At 35.0% G+C, this 20,368-nt stretch overlaps 1 protein-coding gene across 2 annotated transcripts; it reads right to left on the bottom strand.

The window, feature by feature from the left end:
• Positions 1-2,481: 2,481 nt before the first annotated feature.
• On the bottom strand, positions 2,482-15,233 carry LOC132152158 (DDB1- and CUL4-associated factor 6-like). Of its 2 annotated transcripts, none has more exons than XM_059560906.1 (19): positions 15,001-15,233; positions 14,639-14,700; positions 14,472-14,564; positions 14,196-14,378; positions 13,637-13,750; positions 13,391-13,526; positions 12,679-12,890; positions 11,153-11,246; positions 9,683-9,790; positions 9,483-9,578; positions 7,857-7,974; positions 7,681-7,778; positions 7,482-7,599; positions 7,267-7,308; positions 6,394-6,532; positions 3,416-3,572; positions 3,103-3,191; positions 2,829-2,934; positions 2,482-2,730 (listed from the first exon to the last, which is right to left on the bottom strand). In XM_059560906.1, exons 1-19 carry the CDS (start codon positions 15,089-15,091, stop codon positions 2,678-2,680), a joined length of 2,109 nt encoding a protein of 702 aa, XP_059416889.1. In that variant the 5' UTR covers positions 15,092-15,233; the 3' UTR covers positions 2,482-2,677. The 2 variants fall into 2 exon arrangements, with proteins under 2 accessions (XP_059416889.1, XP_059416890.1); XM_059560907.1 differs by having other exon boundaries at positions 2,483-2,730; positions 14,639-14,696; positions 15,001-15,155.
• Positions 15,234-20,368: the final 5,135 nt, after the last annotated feature.

The raw sequence follows: 20,368 nt of genomic DNA, 5'->3' as shown, positions 1-20,368 counted from the left end.
TCTTATTGTTCTATAAATCAGTTTTATATTCAAGACGTTAAACTCTGCATCCTGTAGCTGAAGTACTAATGAAGGGTTGCTTTGTTGTCTGGTTGTTTGGCTCTTGCTGCATTGATTTTTAGGCTTGGTTGGTGTGGATATCTACAAACCATTAGAAAACAGACTAAAACAGGTTTTTGAAAGTATGCATGGCATCTTGATCTAATGCTTTTGTATATTGTAAGGACTTGCAGTTACGTTATTTATATAATTGCATGTTGTTCCAAACCTAAATGATAGGAACAAAATTAGATATTTTGAATAAATATAGTGTTAATAATATAGTGGTATAGAATAATATAGCAAAATAGAATAAAGATTGTTCATTTATAACTAATGAATTACATTTAATACATGTGATCTTAATCATTATTTCCAAATAAATTTGTAAATATATTTTTCCAAGTATATATATATTTTTTTACAAATATCAAATAATACATATGAAATATTCATTCGTATATATCATGTTAACTGTTATTGACCAGTCGCACCTCATGACATAAATTAACTAACATTGTCTTGCCAATGTTGTCTTGTTTTTTATGCATTTTATTCATATTATTAAAAAAATCATGTCATTGTCAAGTCCTCTGGGTTCATATGATAGCAAACCAGGTCAGATCAAAATTTAAGTAATTAATCAGTAAAAATCTTGCTCTTTAGGTGCCTTAAGATCATCATTAAATAATTAATTTGAATAAGATTGGTTTACAATTAATTGAATGTCCTTAATGTAACTTTACATACAGAACATACAGTTCTTGAAATGTCCAGAATCACAAAAAGAATTTTGGTTCATTTTCAACAATCCCAGTGTCTGTTAATCGAGGCAAGACACCAATGGTGAGTGGGGGAAAAATATAAAAGATATTACCATACTACAAAAATTAATTATGCACTCAGCGCTATACAAATGGTTTAAATGGAAATTTTTATATATATACAGTACAGACCAAAAGTTTGGACACACCTTCTCATTCAAAGAGTTTTCTTTATTTTCATGACTATGAAAATTGTAGTCACACTGAAGGCATCAAAACTGTGAATTAACACGTGGAATTAATTCAATTTAATTAATTCCCCTAAACCATCTCGATTGGGTTCAGGTCCGATGACTGTGGAGGCCAGATCATCTGGCGCAGCACCCCATCACTCTCCTTCTTGGTCAAATAGCCCTTGATGCCTTCAGTGTGACTCTACAATTTTCATAGTCATGAAAATAAAGAAAACTCTTTGAATGAGAAGATGTGTCCAAACTTTTGGTCTGTACTGTATATATATATATATATATATATATATATATATATATATATATATATATATATATATATATATATATACACACATACACACACACACATATATATATATATATAAGGATAGTTTTATTAAATAATTTTTTATAGAATAGTTTTATTAAATCATTTCTGTCTAGGAACATACCATTAATTCTTATCTACAAAAAAAGTATATTCTCAGGAAACATTTCTTACAATCTTATTACACTACATTTGGTAAGTTGTTACAATGAGAACCTGCCATTAAAAAACATTTAAACAGTTTAATAACAATTATTATTAATGAGCCATTTCAAAACATTATTTTTTGCGAACAGACAGTTAAATGAATACAAATGGATTAACTACATTCAAAACATGCACATGACATTGAGCCCAAAATAGTTCAAGTTCAGTTTTGTTTTTAGCATTGTTTACATATTTCTCTGCTTTTAAAATACTGTGTATTACTCTGTCACATTTTTGTGTCATATTAACTAAGTCACACATGGCCAATTGTGCCTGTTTGAATACAACTATGAATAATGTTTAGACCTGCAAAATATTATGAACCACTATCCATTATGAGTGCAAAGTGGTGCTGTTTTCAAGCACTGAGCTAATAACATTGTAAAACTACATCGACAGTATTTATCCTTTTATTCGAGTCACATGGGGTCATGATACTTGCATTTGATGTTTCTACAGTGGAAAAAAAAATATATATTTTTAAGTCTTATTTAAATTCCACATGCAGGTGGACATTTTATTATCTTTTTTAATATAGCTGTCTTTATATTGCATTTCAAGGTGTAAAGATTTAGTATTCTTTTTTTTAAACCATTTAAATTAATCATTTAAAAAACAATTATTGCTCATTTCCTTTTATATCATAAATGTCCTTCTGATAATAAACAGCACTTGTATTTCTAAATCTGTTTCTCACAGTGGTCTGTATGTAAAGATGTCTAATGATTAGTGCCTGCTGAACATACAGTATGTGAGGATCTCAGCCAAAATTGGTGCAGCATGAGAAGAGCGTGCAAACAAACGAACAGAGGCCACAGAGAAAAGGAGTGGGAAAAGGCACATCATTTCCTACATTTTCAGTGTTCAAAAATCATTTTCTTAATCAGTATATTTTTTTTGCTTTACAGGAAAATATCTTTTAAAATTCCATAGAATAGTTCCAAACATAATACTGTCTCAATCAAGGAATAAAAAAAAGGTTTACATCTTGTAACTGAGTTTAAAAAGATAAAAGGTAATATATACTCAGAATTAAAAAAAGAAAAAAAAGAAAAGCAATATTCCATACTATTCATATGCAGTCTTACTGATGCTGGTACTAAACTCATTCATTCATCATTCTCTTGTCCAGAGCTGTCTGATCGATCTCCTTCAAAACGATCTGTAAACAGTACAAAAAAAAAATATATATATATATATATATATATCTGTAAACATGCATATAACATAATCTGAGACTGTTATGGGGTTTAATCAGACCTGTTCTGACGTGGCGGAGAGACGCCAGCATTCTCAGCATGAAGGACACTGGGACTGTGATTGTATTTCTGGTCTCTTCAAACATCCGCTCATTGCACAGAATTACCTGCAGAGGGAGACAACTTACTCAGAGCAAATCACGGTGCACTAACACCAAGATTATGTCCATGCCTGAATGTAGATCATTTATGATCTTTAACTGCATGCAGCCCTACTGGCAGACAGAATTAGAGAAGAATAGGGTAATAAATGAACAAACTAAGATTGCACTCACCTCTTCTGCCAACACTCTGTTAAATGATGGAGAATTCTCCGTGGGCGACCAGATTTTAATATCGTAATCAATTCCAGAGGAGGCAAGTACTATGATAGACAAACTCAAATTATGAATTCATTATGCAATCAGAGAAAATGTATTGTAACAAACTAAAGCACATGAAATGCACTTTCAACGAAAAAATTGAAAGGATTTAAACTTATGATCTTTTTAAAACCTTCCTCAATCCATTACAACATGCCTGCTTGGCAAAATGTCTAAAAGCCCAATTTCAATTTCTTGTTAGGACAAAAACCCTGGATAAACTCACATGGCTCATATGGGTGAGGCTGCAGACAGTTGACGACATGATTGTCAGCTTCCATCAGCATCACATGCTCTCCTGTGTGTCTGTCCCATATAAAGATATGGCCACAGTCTGATCCGCTCAACACAAAGTTATTACCCCAAAAACACGCCTCTTTGGTCTAAAGAAAAACAGAAAATCAGTGTGCAATCCAGAACATCTGAGATGCCTTAAAGGGGTCATATGATGCGATTTCAAGTTTCCCTTTCTCTTTGGAGTGTTACAAGCTGTTTGTGAATAGATAAGATCCCTTAAGTTGCAAAGACTAAAGTTTCAGACCCAAAAAGATATTCTTTATAAAAGTTAAGACTCGTCAACGCCCCCCTAAAACACCTCGCTTAAACACGCCCCCACATGTATATGTCACAATGTGGGAAGATTTGCATAACACCACCCAAATGTTCCTGCAAAGAAAGGAGGAGTAACTTTTATTCTCACTGTTGCTGCCGGCACCATGTTGTGAAGACGGTGTTCATTGTGAAAGCGAAAATACATTGTTTGGCCTTCCAAAAGAGGACACAACTAGAAATCAGTGGATAAGTTGTCTTTACAACACTGTTCCAGAAGAGTTCAACCCAAATATTCAGATGTGTGAAACATTTTATGGAGGACTGTTTCCTGAGAGAGAAGACTACAATGCCGGCTGTTCTGACTCACAGTCTGTAAGTACGTTTTCATATGTAATGGATTTGTACGGTGGCCGAGAGAGCTCAATGCGCTGCAACTTCAGAAAACAAATGTAAATAGAAAAAGCACCAGCAAATAAAAAAAAAACAACTTCATAAATTTGACAACACGTGCTGCAAATGCTCACAACATAACCAAATAAAGAAACGCACCGCAAATACCCAAAACACAAGCAAATAAAGAAATGCACAGCAAATAGAAAAAACACCTTTAAATTAAGAAAACATCTTCATCAATTTGACAACACATGCACTGCAAATGCTCACAACATAACCAAATAAAGAATTTTATTTGAAATGTATTTTGCAGAGCTTTATTTGGTTTTTGTGAGCATTAGCAGTGCATGTGTTGTCAAATTGATGAAGATGTTTTTTTTATTATTTGCAGGTGTTTTTTCTAATTGCAACGTGTTGAGTTCTTGCGGCCACTGTAGATTTGCCACTGATGATTCAAACGCGAGTTTTGAGCAGTTTAGAGTAGAGCTTATATTTTGTCTTTTCTCCGATTACAAACGCAGACATGGTTTTATGTTTACGCGCCGCGATGCAATGAGTAAAAACACAGTTTAAGTCTTTATAATCTGTAATTATGTCCCCACTGGATGCAACAAATGGCTTGTTTGTAATGGTTTTATTGTTTTTGTCTTGCCGCGCCGGGGTTCTGACCGGGACACACATCACAGTATGGAAAGGGTGGTAACATTTCCGTAACACACTCGAGGCATTTGGCCAATCACAACGCACTGGATAGTTGGCCAATCAGAGCACACCTTGCTTTTCGGACCGATGAGCTTTGTAAAAATCCACACATGTCAGAAAGGTGGAATGTGGAAAAACTTTTTTTTTTTTTTTTTTTTTACTTTAAGCCACATAAGCACATTTCATTACACCAAATACACAAAATAATGTTCTTTTAAAGCAACATCACATGACCCCAGAAAATTTGGAATAAACCAATATAATATCTATCTATCCATCTATATATTAGGGCTGGTAATTTTACGCATTAATTAGATTAATTAATTATGGAGAAAAATAATGTGTTAAAATTATTAACGCATTTAACGCACTTGCCCCGCCCCAGACCTATGTGGATCATCTGCCATTTCATACAGTCGATTGATGACTAATAAGAGGCAGGGCAACAACTCAAGATTCAAGATATGGGGCAAAATTCCCCTGTTTGAAATTTTGGCTCATATTAACATCACATAGTTGAGAAATATCACACAAGCTGTAGGCAAAGTGCAATATCACACAAGTGCAAATGTAATAAGTTACTCATCTTATACAACAGTTCATTAAGAAGTTAATATTGTGTTATTTTAGACACAATGTTGTCTGTTTTGCTCAATTTTGCCAACCAAAATATAAAGACAAATCAGAACTATTCATCCCTGAGCAATCCACTGCGGCATTTCATTTCTTAATCCATGTTTTGAATGAATTTGGTGAACCATTTGGGGCGTTGAACCATTGGCCATAGTCGCGTTGGATTTGAAGTGGCGCTGCACAGACCGATCGGTGTATGACATCAAAGTACCGCGAGAGCGATTCAAAAGCACAAGTAGCCTAATGCTCTCTAAAGCTCTTGCGGTTCTTTGATGTCACACACCGATCGGTCTGACGGTGATGATCTGCTTCAGATCGAACAAGCCTAATGATTCAATGAACCATTCATAAAGAACCATTTATGGGTTGAATGAATAAATGACTCGATGACTTAATCATTAAGACATTTACCACCACCTACTGGCAGTTTTAGTTTATTATTTAGAGTATCATTTCATTAAAGAAATAATTTCATATTTTCATAGTAATAATAATAGAATTCAGAAAATATATTATTAAAGTTATAGTTCACCCAACCAAAAATAACAATTCTGTCATCATTTACTCACATGGTCCAAAAGAGTATATGTAATACATTTTATCAAACAAATATTTCTTGCAGAACCTACTTTTTGTAACATCTGTTTGATGCTTTACACAGCGACTTTAAATGATCTTTTCATAGTAATTTCTCCAGATTTGATGTGCGTATAATTCGATTAATTAATCACCACAACATGTAATTAATTAGATTAAAAAATGTTTATCACTTACAGTACCAGCCCTAATATATATATTTAGAAACCACTGCCTTGTGTGGAGTTACTTGATGACCAAAAATATTTAAGAGAGCTAAATATTATATGTGATTGAATATGAGAATGTTTACATGAAAAAAATTAAAAATTAAATTGCTGACTTCACCATTGTCCTTGAGTTACGGTGGCCTTCATAGGTCATTTTTGGAACAGGTCTCTTGATATTGAGTGCCTCGACCTCTGCCATCTCTTCCCGCTCTTTTCTTCGTCGGAAAATATCCTGGATCCGAACAGCTACTGTTCGCCTACCAGAAAGATGTGCACATATATATATATAAGTTTATGCTTATGTTAAATATTATGACTAAGAACTGCTTTCTAGTATATTATATTTTAAAGTGTAATCTATTTCTGTGATCAAAGCTGAATTTTCAGCATAATTACTTCAGTGTCACATGATCCTTCAGAAATCATTCTAATATGATGACTTGCTGCTCAAGAAACATTATTATTATTATTGTTATTATTATTATTATTATTTTCATCAATGTTAAAAACAGTTGTGCTACTTAATATTTTAGTGGAAACGGTCTTAAATGATTTCAGGATTCTTTGATAAATAGACATTTCAAAAAGACAGCATTTATTTGAAATAAAAATATTTTGCAAATAAAAATGTCTTTACTGTCACTTTTGATCAATTTAATGGAGCCTTGCTGAATAAAAGAATTCCCCAAAGTTTTGAATGTTAGTGTATATATTATACATCACAAAAAGATTTATTGCCATCTAATGACAAATTCGGCTTTGTATCACAAAAAAAAAAGACATTTTAAAATATATTAAAATAGACAGTTATTTTATATTGTATTAATATTTCACAATATAAACATTTTTGCTGTATTTTACAATTATTATATATTTTTGTATATACATGTATTATATGATTCGCTTTATTCTTTTCAATGATTACATATTTGTTTAATAATATTCTTTCAAAAACTTTTGAATAGTAGTGTATGTACAATATATTTTTCACCTCAGAACATGTTCACCGATCACTGATCCCCTGAAATTGAATCTGAAAGCAGCAGACCAAAAAATTAAAAAGTGAGTGGTAAATTACAACAGCATTGTGTTATTAATGTGATAATGACAGGCTTACTGTACAAAATAAAACCTGACAGGATGATCACAAGGCTAGTATCATCCTGAAGGAGTTTATTTGCCGTCTGAAACATTAATAAGATGAACCTCTGTGTGAGTGGAGGCTGGTTGTTTGTTGAGGACGTGTGGTTGGTCTCCACACTGTTGTCATCCTGATCTTCTGTTGGCTCTTCAGATGTGCTGTTTTGTCTGTTTGTGTCTTCAGCTGTTGACACAAGTTCACAAACTTGATTGTAAAGTTCACAGCAGTGCGACATGCACGCTTTTCATTTCCACAAGGCCTAACCTGGATCAGCCTGTCCTGAGCCTGGTTCTGCAGAGCTGCCTTCCTGTCCACTGATACCTGTGCTATTGGGACGTCCACAGCTCAGCCCAGCATCAGTCCTGTCAGAAACGAGCAGTACGGACACAATGAAAGACCACCAGTCAAAAATCGAAAGCAGATGCAGTGAATACACGAACCAATGACTGGTGAAATCCAGTGTGATGGTGCTGGTAGAGGTGCCTTCTGGACTGTAGTGCAGACTAAGAACAGGCTCTGCTGAGGCACTGCTGACAGACACAGAGGAAGCTCCCCTGTCTGGATATCATGGGTTAAATCAAGTTAAATCATGATTCATGCAATTTAAAGTATTTGTACACAGGGTTCCTACACATTTTCCATTTCAAAATGCCATACTTTTCCAGACCTCTCAGTAGATCTTTGTAGAGCCTGACCGATATATCGTTTTGCCGATATTATTGGCCGATATAAGCCTGTTGCAGATATATCGGTATCAGTGAATATGCCACCGATCTGAAATGTATATTTATTTTTTTACAGAAGGAGCATGCTCCATTTTTTGCTGCTGGTAACTCTGGACAGTATAGAGATGAGCGGATGAGCTCAAACTTCACCCGAGTCTGCTGCTTCAAATATATTATCCGCCCACCGCCTGCCACCATCCGCACCTATATTTAATCGTCACATTACAATGATTCTAATTCTTAGTTTTGCATGATGATATGATGAAAGGATGGCTCATTTTTAACAGCAGATTCAGTGGCGCTAGAGCTGATCTGTGCATCACGGCATGCTTCTGCGGCGCATACGGCTCCACAGCCACCAGAGCTGATCGCGGCCAATCAGTCAATGCTTATGTTTATACCGGCCACGCACAGAACTCATGTTTATCACATCGGTCACATCACATTTCCTAACTGGGTGTCTACTAGGGGTGCTCCGATCACGATCGGCCGATCGTTAATGCGCATCTCATCAGTAACGCCGGTTCACTAATCAGCGGTAAATTGCCTCAGGTGCGTGGTTTCACATTGAGCAGCTGTTACTACACAGAGCCGTTGTTAAATGAGAAGATGCGCAAATAAACGCTGAAAATGAACGTGGATTTGTGCAGCTTCTCAGTTAACAATGGCTCTGTGTAGTAACAGCTGCTCTATTTGAAATCACGCACCTGATGGAATTTACCGCTGATTAGAGAACCGGCTTTACTGACGAGATGCGCATTAACGATCGGCCAATCGTGATCGGAGCACCCCTAGTGTCTACACAAGACATAAGCAGCGCAACAAAATACAATAGAACCCATTATAAACAGTGGTTCTCTCTACACTGGATGAGGCGTGACACGAAAGTAAATCCTGTCAGTAAACTGATGCCTCATTCTATTTATGACGTACTGGCACAAAGGAATAATTATTTTCAACGGTCACTTTGGCACGTCCGGTGTAAATAATAACAAATATCAGCAACTGCACCAAATTGTGTATTTTTGCTCAATTTGGGCCTCTGAATATATCTGAGATGGTTTTTCCTCCTTGAATATGGTATGAGCTCCATATTCTCCTATATCACACTAGATTGCACAGCCTGATGCATCAAATATGATCCTCTCTTTCTCGCTCTTTCTCGCTCGCTCGCTCTCTCTCTCTCTCTCTCTCTATATATATATATATATATAATTTATAAGGTTCAATAAAAGTTTAAAGGTTCAATAACATTTAAAAATGTCAGGCTTTACAGGGGTTAAGAATGTGAGCATATCTGTAAAGATGCTACTGTAAAAATACATGAGGTTAAGGATGTACCTTGTGGAGTAGATGACCTGGGATCTGCTGTGTCTTGTGCGTGGGTCAGTGTCTCTGCACTAGGCTCAACTTGTGCTACTTCAGAAGTGGTACTTCCTGACAAAAAAATAAGAATTAACAGTACGTTTGACCTCAGATTTTAAAAATGATACTTTATAACAATGAGAATTCAAGGAAGATGAAAGCAGCTTTAATCTCACTTCTTGTGCGCGAGTGGGGTTGATCTCTGTTACTCTGCACTTCCTCGTACCACCTAGAAAACATGTCTGACATTCTCTGCATCAGTGATGCACTGGAGCTGGTCTCTCCTAATCAAGACAAAGAAACAGTTCTGTTTCTGCCAAAGTTCTCACAATTCTGACTTTTTTTCTCAGAACTGTGAAGATATAAACTCCCAATTACCTTGTTTTATTTTTTAAAACCATGTTTAAAACTGGGAGTTAAAAAGTCAGAATTATGAGTTTATGCCACACAATTCTAAGAAAAAAAAAGTCAGAATTGTGAGATAAAAAGTAGCAATTACCTCATTTAATTTTTTTATGTAGTGGTGGAAACGGGCTTCCATAGCGAGGGGTGGTTTGACCAATCACAGAAAACATTATTGTGACTAGAGGTGTGAATCGCCTCACAATTCGATTTGATTATGATTCAGAGGGTAACGATTTGATTCTAAAACAAATATTCTGATGCATCACAACACATATTTTCTAAAATATTTATATAATAATATTTTTTATATTATTTATATAATATTTAATACAATTATTTTATTAATAGTAATTACTATGTTAATCATAATATAGCTATTTTTGTTATTTTATCTTTGTTATTAAAAAAAGCAAAGATGGAAAAAACTGTAGAATCATTCAAGTAAGAAAAACAATAATCAATAGTAAAAATCAGTCTTTAGCGTATTCATTACAAATAAATGAGTGATTCCCTCTTTTCTTTTATTGCATCTTAACATTGAGACAGATGGCCTATATATTAAGACTGACTATAATGCACAGATCTAATATGTGCATTATATGTTTTCCCCCAACAGTTAACCAAATGTTCACTTAAGACATAACAGATTATGTTTGCGTGAATACTCACCAAGACAGATATTTTGAAATACTGTAATTCTTTGTGCATGGGTATATCAGGATCACATGCTGTCTGAGAGGCGTCTTTGTGCACACGCTTCGGATGTATCAGTCCTTTCCTTTTCATGGCTTATTGCTCTTAATTACTCTTTTTTTAAACATCAATAAAGTCCGCAATTCCCCACAAATTCAATTAATTTACTTGAGTGATCAAATCGCAGTGGTTACCAGTTCACTGGAGGTGAAGACTAACACTGAAATAATAATTCAGTTTGTTGCATTAGAATTCAGAACACTTGAAATATAGCACAAAAGTCATATGAACCCTGTTAATGATACTTTTATGGTGCTTTATGCAAGCTCCAATTCATAAATTTTAAGTGCATGGTGAGTAGAACGAGTAGCAATTATTCAAACTGTTCCACAGAAGAAAGCATGTCATGGATAAATAAATATTAGAGAATTAAATTTTTGTATCACCTGATATCCAATCTTTGATACAGTTTACCATGTTTAGTTTTGATATTGGTAGGGTTAGGGTTGGTATTCCAAACATGTATCATGAGTTAATATGCCTCTTACCATCTCGCTCCCTTTCGCTCTCTGGGCGTGCACGAGGTCCCGTGTCTGACCAATCACCTCTTATTCTGAGACGCTTCACAGGAGGGTGTAGCAGCTGAAGGTGACATCAATAGTCAGTCAGTCAACACACAGCAACTGCAACACTGACAATGACCCTCTAACTGGATTTACACCGCAGAGTTAAGGCTCTTCTGAAAAATTCTAAATTCACTGTAAAGACATGACACCGCATTAAAAGCCAGACCAAATTATGCCTGCTCTGAGACATCTCAGCCGCTATTAGTATACAATTGTAACTGCTGTGTAAATGCCTTTATGCCACCACTGAGTAGCATTAAACAGCCCGTGTGTAGCAGCGGTTCTCAAACTTGTTTGATCACATCCCCTTTTAAAACTTCATGAAAATTTGATATCTCTGTGGAAGATTGTTTTTCTGCCACTGTATAACAACAAAAAGATAACTGCGATTTTTATTTCACAATTCTGATGTTTTTCTAAAAATTTCTCGCAAATGCAAGTTTACATCTCGGAATTTGTAACAATCCACTGAGGCAAGCTGAAGGGAACCCAAGTGCAGTACTGCAGTTTATTCCATGAACAAATACAACCAGATAAAGCTAGACTGTGGACAACAAAACATGAGGGATATTTTTACACAGACACTTATCACTAACAGACACCTGGAACAATCAAGAAAAGGGCCCAATGAGAACATAGGATACATGAATACAACAACCAATCACAACATGACACACTGACTAAGGGGAGCACATGACAAGAAACATGAGGGCAAGGAATCACATGGTAAACCAGGAAACATAACCATGACTAAACCACTAAATAAAATACATGAAAACTTGAGCATGAAAGAAAAACCTTTGTGACACAGTTCTCTGACTTTTTTTTTCTTTTTCTCAAAATTCTGTTTACGTCTTGAGATATTGAGTTTTTACTCTGAATTATCAGTTTACATCTCACAGTTAATTTTTGTTTCTGCCACAGAATAAAAAATAAAAAAGGTAACTGCATATTTTCATTTCACAACTGCAAGTTTATATCTTACAATTAAGAAAAAAATCTGAATTGTGGGATAAAAACACAAAAATGTAAAAACAAACAACAAAAAAGTTAGAATACTGAGATAAAAATCTGCAATGACCTTTTTATTATTATTATTATTATTTATCCTGTGGTATTGCACTTCTGATTTATTTGTGTCTACAGTAGATAGTAGTAGTCATGTAACTTCTAATGCTGTTTTAGGAAAGGCATGCAAGCTCTGCCCAGCCTGAGTTACACAGCTGAGAACACGCTAGGCATTCTGGGAAAACATAAGGATAAGCCCCTGGTACAGTATGTTCTTTACACAGAACCCCTGTTATCATGTGTGTTGAGTAATATGGTGTTCAAGATGGTTTCAACACTATTTGACTTGAGCAATTAAATTGCTTAATTTAATTTATTACTTACACAACACCAGCAAATAAACCAGATTTAGACCACATAAAAATGTTTCTCAGACTCACCCCCTCCCGCTTGTTTTTTGGCATTTCGTTTAATTTAGCTGCCTTGTCATCTTTAGGGTCAAACAGGTAGATGTAGTCTGAAGAGAAGCTAGCGAGTATTTCTCGGCCATCAGAGCTGTAACACAGTGAGGTGACACGGCACGACTGTCCAATCAGCTGAGGAGGCACAAAACGAACACAGAAACCTGTAGCTCCACTGCTAGAATGGCAACCTGGGGAAGATAATAGTATCATTAAAAGAAAGATCTACCTGATTTATAAAATATGATGAAAAAAAATGCAAAATCAAGCATTTTAAACAAATAAAAAAATAAGAACATGTCTTTCTGCTATTCGTATGGTCAGATGTGTTTTTCATGCATAAAACATTCTTATGCTGCTATTAAAAACATAGAGAAGAGACTGTAAAGACTAAAGAAATGGCATCTACAAATTATTTCACTTTTATAACATTATGCACTTACAAGAAAAAAAAGTACTTAATTTTATCCATTAATAACTGATTAGATTAGAAGGAAAAGGGGTTGGTGAAATCCATAGAGACATGACAAATAATATTTTGTGTGTATATACATATTTGATTAAAGATGACAAAGACATCTTTGTCTTAGAATAACATGCACTGATAAATCAGACACATGAGAACTCGAATTTGAATTAGGAAACTAAACAGGGTTTATTGTGATTTCACGTTGACTTTATGCCAGAATACCTGTAAATATGGTTCCCAGCATCCTCCTGTCATATATGCGGACTGAACTATCCGAGCAGCCCAGGGCGAGATAATATGGCTCAGTGGGCGAAACAGCCATAGAACTGACTGCCCTGCGACAGTTAACCAAAATGTCCTGGTTCAACCCAATAACAAAAAATAGAGACAGCAGAAATAAATAAAATCGAATGTGTCCCAGCAGAGCATGACTTTTCTTGCTATTTACAAAAAGAGCTCAGTCCGTACATCTTTGCAGCTGCTTTTGCCACAGCCAGTTTTTACTCTGACATCAAACCATCGAACTGTTCCATCTTCTCCACATGAGAGAAAAGAGTTTGGGTCGCTGGATATTGTGAGAACCTGTAAATAATAACAACAACAACAATAATAATAATAATAATGTAAAATCCTGATAGTGAAGTGGAAAAGTAAAAAAAGAAAAAAAGTTCAAATTAATTAATAAGTTAAATATTTATTTATTTATAATGTAAGAAATATTTTTAAATAATATAGAAATAAAATTTTATTTAGCGATAGAGAAATAGAAATATATAGAAATAATTAATATTTTACACATATTTATAAACTTTTCACTTTTTAGTGAGAAAATGGGGATATATATAGGATAATGTATTGCTGATGTTATATTTTAGTAAGGGACTCCCTGGCAAGCGGATCATCATATTTGGGTGTCCATGCCATCAAAAAGTCTAAAAACACTTGCTAAAACATTAACTCTAATCTGGTGGGTCATGATCCTGTTAGGTATAAAAACACAGAGTCAATGGTCATAATGCCCTTGTACCTGATAGGCTGTCCCGTGGTGGCAGGTATATTTGTACTGGATGAGCTCAGGGCTGCGGGAGATGTTGGTGTAATGAATATTTCCATCTCCTGCTGCAGACACAATCCAGTGATCGCTGGACCCAGGCATAAACCTGGCACTGTTGATGCTGGCACTATGGTTAGACGGGACCGTTACAAGCACCTACAGAGTCCAAGGACAGAAGAGACCATGAGGTTACATGTGATTTCGTACGAAATGAGTGGCAGAATAAAAAGAATAAGTAGGTTAACTCACCTTCCTGCTGTAAGGATCTGTGATGATTAAATTGCAGTCATCTGATCCAGATAAAATATATTCACCTGTGTCATTCCAACATATAGTATTTACCTGAGAGAGAAAAAAGAGAGTATAATTAGTATTATGTAGCCTACACTGTAATTTAGGATTACAAGTATACTCACACAGCCATTATGCACATCAAGTGAGGCTTCAAGTTTCAGTCTCTGGACAAACTCTAATCTGTCTAAGAACAAAAACAACAACTCAAAAGTAGTAGTTCTAGTCATTAATTTATTTAGGTCCTGATTAATATATATATATATATATATATATATATATATATATATATATATATATATATATATATATATGTATGTATATATATATATATGTATGTATATATATATATGTATGTATGTATATATATATATATATATATATATATATATATATATATATATATATACACACACACACACACACACACACACACACGGAAAGTACTATATTATTTAAAGCAAGTATTACGATGTAGTTGTCTTACCTAAATAGTTTGTTCGTATAAAGTTGGTTCTTTCATCGACACCGATAGAGCGTTTTCTTATGTCCCAAATAAGTTTATTCTTCCGCAGCATAGTCAGACGGTTGTTTAAAAACTGTTATACAGCCTGTTGCTTTGTTTACGCTCGTCTAACTCTTGTCTAGTAAAACCCAGACAGCTGTATATTACGCAAAACCTACTGGCGTAACGATATAACCTGCAGACTGGCTGGTGAATAAATCTTTGAGTGAACTGTTTCAAAAGATTCGAATCACTGAGAAGAATCAACATTAACCATTAACTGTCCAATATCTATAGCTGAAAAAGCCAAAACCTTCAATGACCATTTTCAAGATGCTTACACTTTTGTGCACTAAGAATGTATACGACAAAAATGATACATTTTACCGCAAGCAACCTCTTCAAAATAATCTCATGTTCCGGTAATCGCAAACGATTGTTATTAGTCCATCAACTACAGCGCTGAGTAAAGTAACATGTACCACTTAAACTTCCCCCAGCGGCCTACTAATTTATCAGAATTAATAACAAAAATAATAATATTATTCATTGATGTAATATCTTGGAATAATGGTTTACATTAGCAGCTATTAAGTGAAATCATTTATTAATTATTCATGCCTGCCACCTTGATTTCTTGAAAGGCAGGCCTACTCAATAATCATCTAACTATACATAATCATTGTTTTATATTTGTTTTACACTATATATTTCATTATGCATTATATGTTTATTTATTATTACATGTCATACCCTCATGTTTAAACATTCTCATGCAGTGATTGTTATGGATTATGTTCTTAATATCACTAGGCTACTTTATCATAGGCAGATTTCAGGAGGCTTGAACCCGCTCCAGCCAGCTAAAGTGTTCCTTTTAAAGCTAAACATACATCAGCGCCCATCATTTTTTAAAGGGCTCTTCCCATTTTCCCTTCCTGGAATACTTATTATCTGGCCCTTATTTAATAAAATACAGCTTTAAAATGATCAATCTTAACATGAAGCTGCCCATATTGCTCCCCAGCACTCCAATCCCTGTTACACCGACATTTATGCACCATTTACTCACAGCACATGCTGCTCCTCGGCCACATTCAGGGCTTCATTTAAGGCCATTTCCTCTTTAAAGGCTTTGAAAACCTTCTTTCTGAAGCAATTTTTGTGGAAAAGAAACATTGTCCATTATGTTCATTGTGATGACAGAATGAATTAAACACAATGAAGGAATCAGGATGGTGAAGTCAGTGAAGAAACCATAATTAGTCTGGTCTTATTGTCTTCAATTTTTCATGGATCGTCTCAGGCATCGAGACAAACTTCGTTCTCATTCCATTCTGAGGTTTCAAAGAAGAAAAGGAGAAATATGGACAGAACAAACCTCTAGTTTAACAGAAACCTTTTAATTTTCTTCAGCACTTGCTACTTAAACTGCTCTTAAATGAATAAATGGGAAACTTTCATCCTACATATCTCAGAGTGAGTTATGATGTGGATGAAGTTTTGAAATGATGACGTTGGGATTTCTGTGACTTTGAGGCTGGTTTTGAACAGCTTTTCTCTGTCTGTGTGTGTGGCGAGTGACCTGAAGTCACTGAGAAGAGATGATGCAGCGGTGTGGAGCTTCTGCTGCTGTCAGAAAAGAGAAATGCTCTGTCTGTCCTTCTCAATCCATTATGTCATGTCCATTCTCCATATGTGTCATATTGACACGGCACAAAAACATTTTAGAAGATCACTCTTGTCAGAGCAAACTGAGGGGAGATGAACAGTTTTATTGCACTGATCTTCACTTAAGAGAGAAACAGTGTTTTGATTTGTGTTTCTAAATCTCTGGAGAATTAGTCTTTTTTTTTTAACCTTTTCTGCTGGAGGCATCATGAAGCATCAGTTTGATATAAAGAGCAAAAAATGAAATATGCATTGCATGATTCCTGAGACTCTAAAGCCATTAACATATGTCTAAAATGTGAAATAAATACCACAGCAAACATAATAAATGCATTAGTGGTCCTGATTGGTGTCTTTAGATGGAGTTTGATTTGCATAATAAATGAAGTCAGTCATGTCAGATCAGATTGGTCTAATCAATCTTGAATTAAACACTACTGAGAATCTCATCCCATAATCGCAAAAGGGAGAATCTTACACAATATATTGAAGTAGTACTGTGCACTCTCTTGTTGCATATTATTAAAAAACACAACTGGTTATTATAGAAATGATCATGGTTCACATACAGAAAACACCTTAGGTTTGTCTTCAGGAATATCTGAACATTTTTGTAACTGTAAGTGTTTCCTCAGTAATTGAGCATTTGCAGTTTTGATGTACTGTTGAAGTTAGCAAGGCAAGGCTGACATAACAAGCTTTTTCATTCTCAGAGATACACTCCAGAATGCTCTGCCTCATGAATGTGTGTCTGGGCTCATTGAAAAGGTTTCTCTTTGAAGAATTCCCACAGGAAAGGAAACGCAAATGTGTTTTTCACCGATAATGATTTATAAGGATTCTTTCTCAACCTTCTGGCAGCTCACCTTGTGTGCTGTGGCCTTAATCTTCTAAAAACTAAACTAAAACTAAAAACTGAAAACTGAAAACTAAAAACTGTTTAAGAGCTTGGAGCTTGTTGAGGACAGAGTGTTATTATTTTTTTAGGTGATCAAACTTGTCAATTTTATGTGGTGCATGATAACATTTCAGTTCTCAGTCTGTCGTTCTATCTATCTATCTATTTATGACACAGGTCTGTTGTTTTGAGCAAATGTTTGACAGGTTGACAGCTGGAATTGTACAAATTGTAAACTTAAGTTTATATTGTCAGTATTTTTTGAAAAACATAACTATCATAGATTAATGCAATTAATGTTGGGGAAGTTGGGGAAGTCGTGGCCTAATGGTTAGAAAGTCGGACTCCCAATCGAAAGGTTGTGAGTTCGAGTCCTGGGCCGGCAGGAATTGTGGGTGGGGGGAGTGCATGTACAGTTCTCTCTCCACCTTCAATACCATGACTTAGGTGCCCTTGAGCAAGGCATCGAACCCCCAACTGCTCCCCGGGCGCCGCAGCATAAATGGCTGCCCACTGCTCCGGGTGTGTGCTCACAGTGTGTGTGTGTGTTCACTGCTCTGTGTGTGTGCATTTCGGATGGGTTAAATGCAGAGCACAAATTCTGAGTATGGGTCACCATACTTGGCTGAATGTCGCTTCACTTTTAATGCGTAAACAAACCTGCGTGACCATAGCAACCCGGGATTATCAGAGATTGATTCATTCATATTTTATTTTGAATTACGAAATTATTATATTATTTATACATATACAATTTAAGCATTTACATTATGACATTTTATGTTAATGTCGAGCATTTACAGTAAGCTATTATTTACAAAAGTATTCAGAATGTTAAGTAAAGAGATCGAAATTGAAGCAAAAAAAACAAAAAAAAAGAATAATAATAATAACAACAATAAAAACAATAATAATAGGCTAATAATAATAATAATGTACACATATTACGGGGAAAAGAATATAAGTTAATGGACTTACAAGATAATGATTACTTAATTCAAGATAAAATATGAATGAATCCATCTCTGATAATCCCGGGTTGCTATGGTCACGCAGGTTTGTTTACGCATTAAACTCGTGGCCATGAGAAAAACATGTTGTTCCTTCAACATAAGAACTTAGAAGTCGAGGCCATGAGAAATGGATGTTGTTCCTCAACATAGCATCTCGAGGCCACGACATAAGGATGTCGTTACCTCGACAAAATGATCTCATGGCCACGACATAATATGACGTTCCCACGAGTTAATATGACGTTCCCACAAATTAATATCTCGTGGCCTCGACATATTATCACGTTCCCACAAGTTATTATTTCGTGGCCACGACAAAACTAAGTAAACCGAACAAGTCACCTTACAGGCACCGTAAATTCAAGACTGAAATGAAACAACTGTCTTGTTGCACTGTAGCAAACTGCCACCTTGAGCAAAAAAATGTTTGTACATATATTTACATATTACATATTTTTTAAAGATACAATTTACAGAATAAGAATGCTATTGTATACGTATTTGTTTTTCCTGTCATTTAATTTTTAATTTGTATCACCCCTAACCTTTGTATGTTTTTCATTCTCCTATTTTGTTAGATGTTTACTCCATTTATTTTCTTATTCTATTATAAATATAATGCCATAACACTTTCTAGCTGGTTTCTTGGTAAGCAGATCCGTCCAGTGTCATTTTTTTCTGGTTCCAATTTGAAGATGAAAATTTCCAGCTCTTCATTTGATGCTCAGATTTATTACATTTCTCATTTTATTGATTTTCCCTTATTCTTTTTTATCATGATTATTTTTTTAAATAAACGATTAAACATATAGGCTTACATTGTTCATTGGTATTCCCAGTTTATGAATAAGCAAGTTCCAACTTCTAACATTAAATTTGTAATGTTTTTTAATCACTGTGTTTAATTTGCATGTTTCTTTCTGATGGGATTACTCTGTTATGTCATTACACACAGCATCTGAAAATTAGTGTCATTGGGGTTCTGCCAAGTACAGCAAATTGTAAAGTCGACATGTACATGAAAACAGAATAGAAACTTACATACTTAATCATGATATTATTGAGCAAGATATACGTCAGTGCAAAGTATTATCAAGATAAGAAATAGTTTTCATTAAAAATAATTATCAAATTTGCTTTGAAATGACTTTTCAATTGCTGTCAGATATTATGCTTTATCCCACTGCGAGACAGTCAGGTATTGGTTACAGTCATTTTGAGGTAGTAAGTGAGGCAGCAGCAGGCACGCTTATGGAGGTAAATCAGTAGCTAAACTTGAGAGGTTGAAGATCTGAATGTGAGAACTTGTCATATTAATATTTGTATTTGTAAGTTAAAATTTACACTCACAGCTCTGATGTGAAGAGTTGAATCTTTCAATTTGCACACACAGACAATGATCAAAACACCCGTGTTTTGAATTGGAAGTTGTAGATTAATAGTTACAAATGTGTAGAATTACATTCACACAAAGAAAATGACATATACACATGTTTACGACATATTTACTTTTGCACTTTACTTCAGTTTCGCTGCACAACGTCAAGTCGGCACTTACAACCTCTCAGATCTGGAAGTACAAGTTCAAATCCTAGCGCTCTGACTTTTGCTACTCTTTTTGCGGTATTCTGTTGCAGAACTCACTTGTGCATTTGTATATGCAGATGTGAGAGAGCAGAGCTGGGGGCGGGGCTTTGGTGCGAATGAGAACATTTTATTGGTCGATGCCCGACCAATGAACAACGCCAATTGTTTTCACTGAATATCC

This window comes from Carassius carassius, chromosome 10 (assembly GCF_963082965.1).
Source record: "Carassius carassius chromosome 10, fCarCar2.1, whole genome shotgun sequence".
Lineage (NCBI taxonomy): Eukaryota > Metazoa > Chordata > Actinopteri > Cypriniformes > Cyprinidae > Carassius > Carassius carassius.
Note: the sequence above shows the minus strand (reverse complement) of the source record. Positions and strands in the feature narration are given on the sequence as shown.

Excerpts from the sequence above, each read along its gene's own strand:
- LOC132152158 (XM_059560906.1), bottom strand. The coding sequence starts at position 15,091 with ATGCTGCGGAAGAATAAACTTATTTGGGACATAAGAAAACGCTCTATC. Across the intron at positions 11,247-12,678 it reads CAAAAAACAAGCGGGAGGGG|CTGCTACACCCTCCTGTGAA; the intron begins GTGAGTCTGAGA and ends TGTCACCTTCAG. Across the intron at positions 7,779-7,856 it reads CTGGATTTCACCAGTCATTG|GACTGATGCTGGGCTGAGCT; the intron begins GTTCGTGTATTC and ends CGTTTCTGACAG.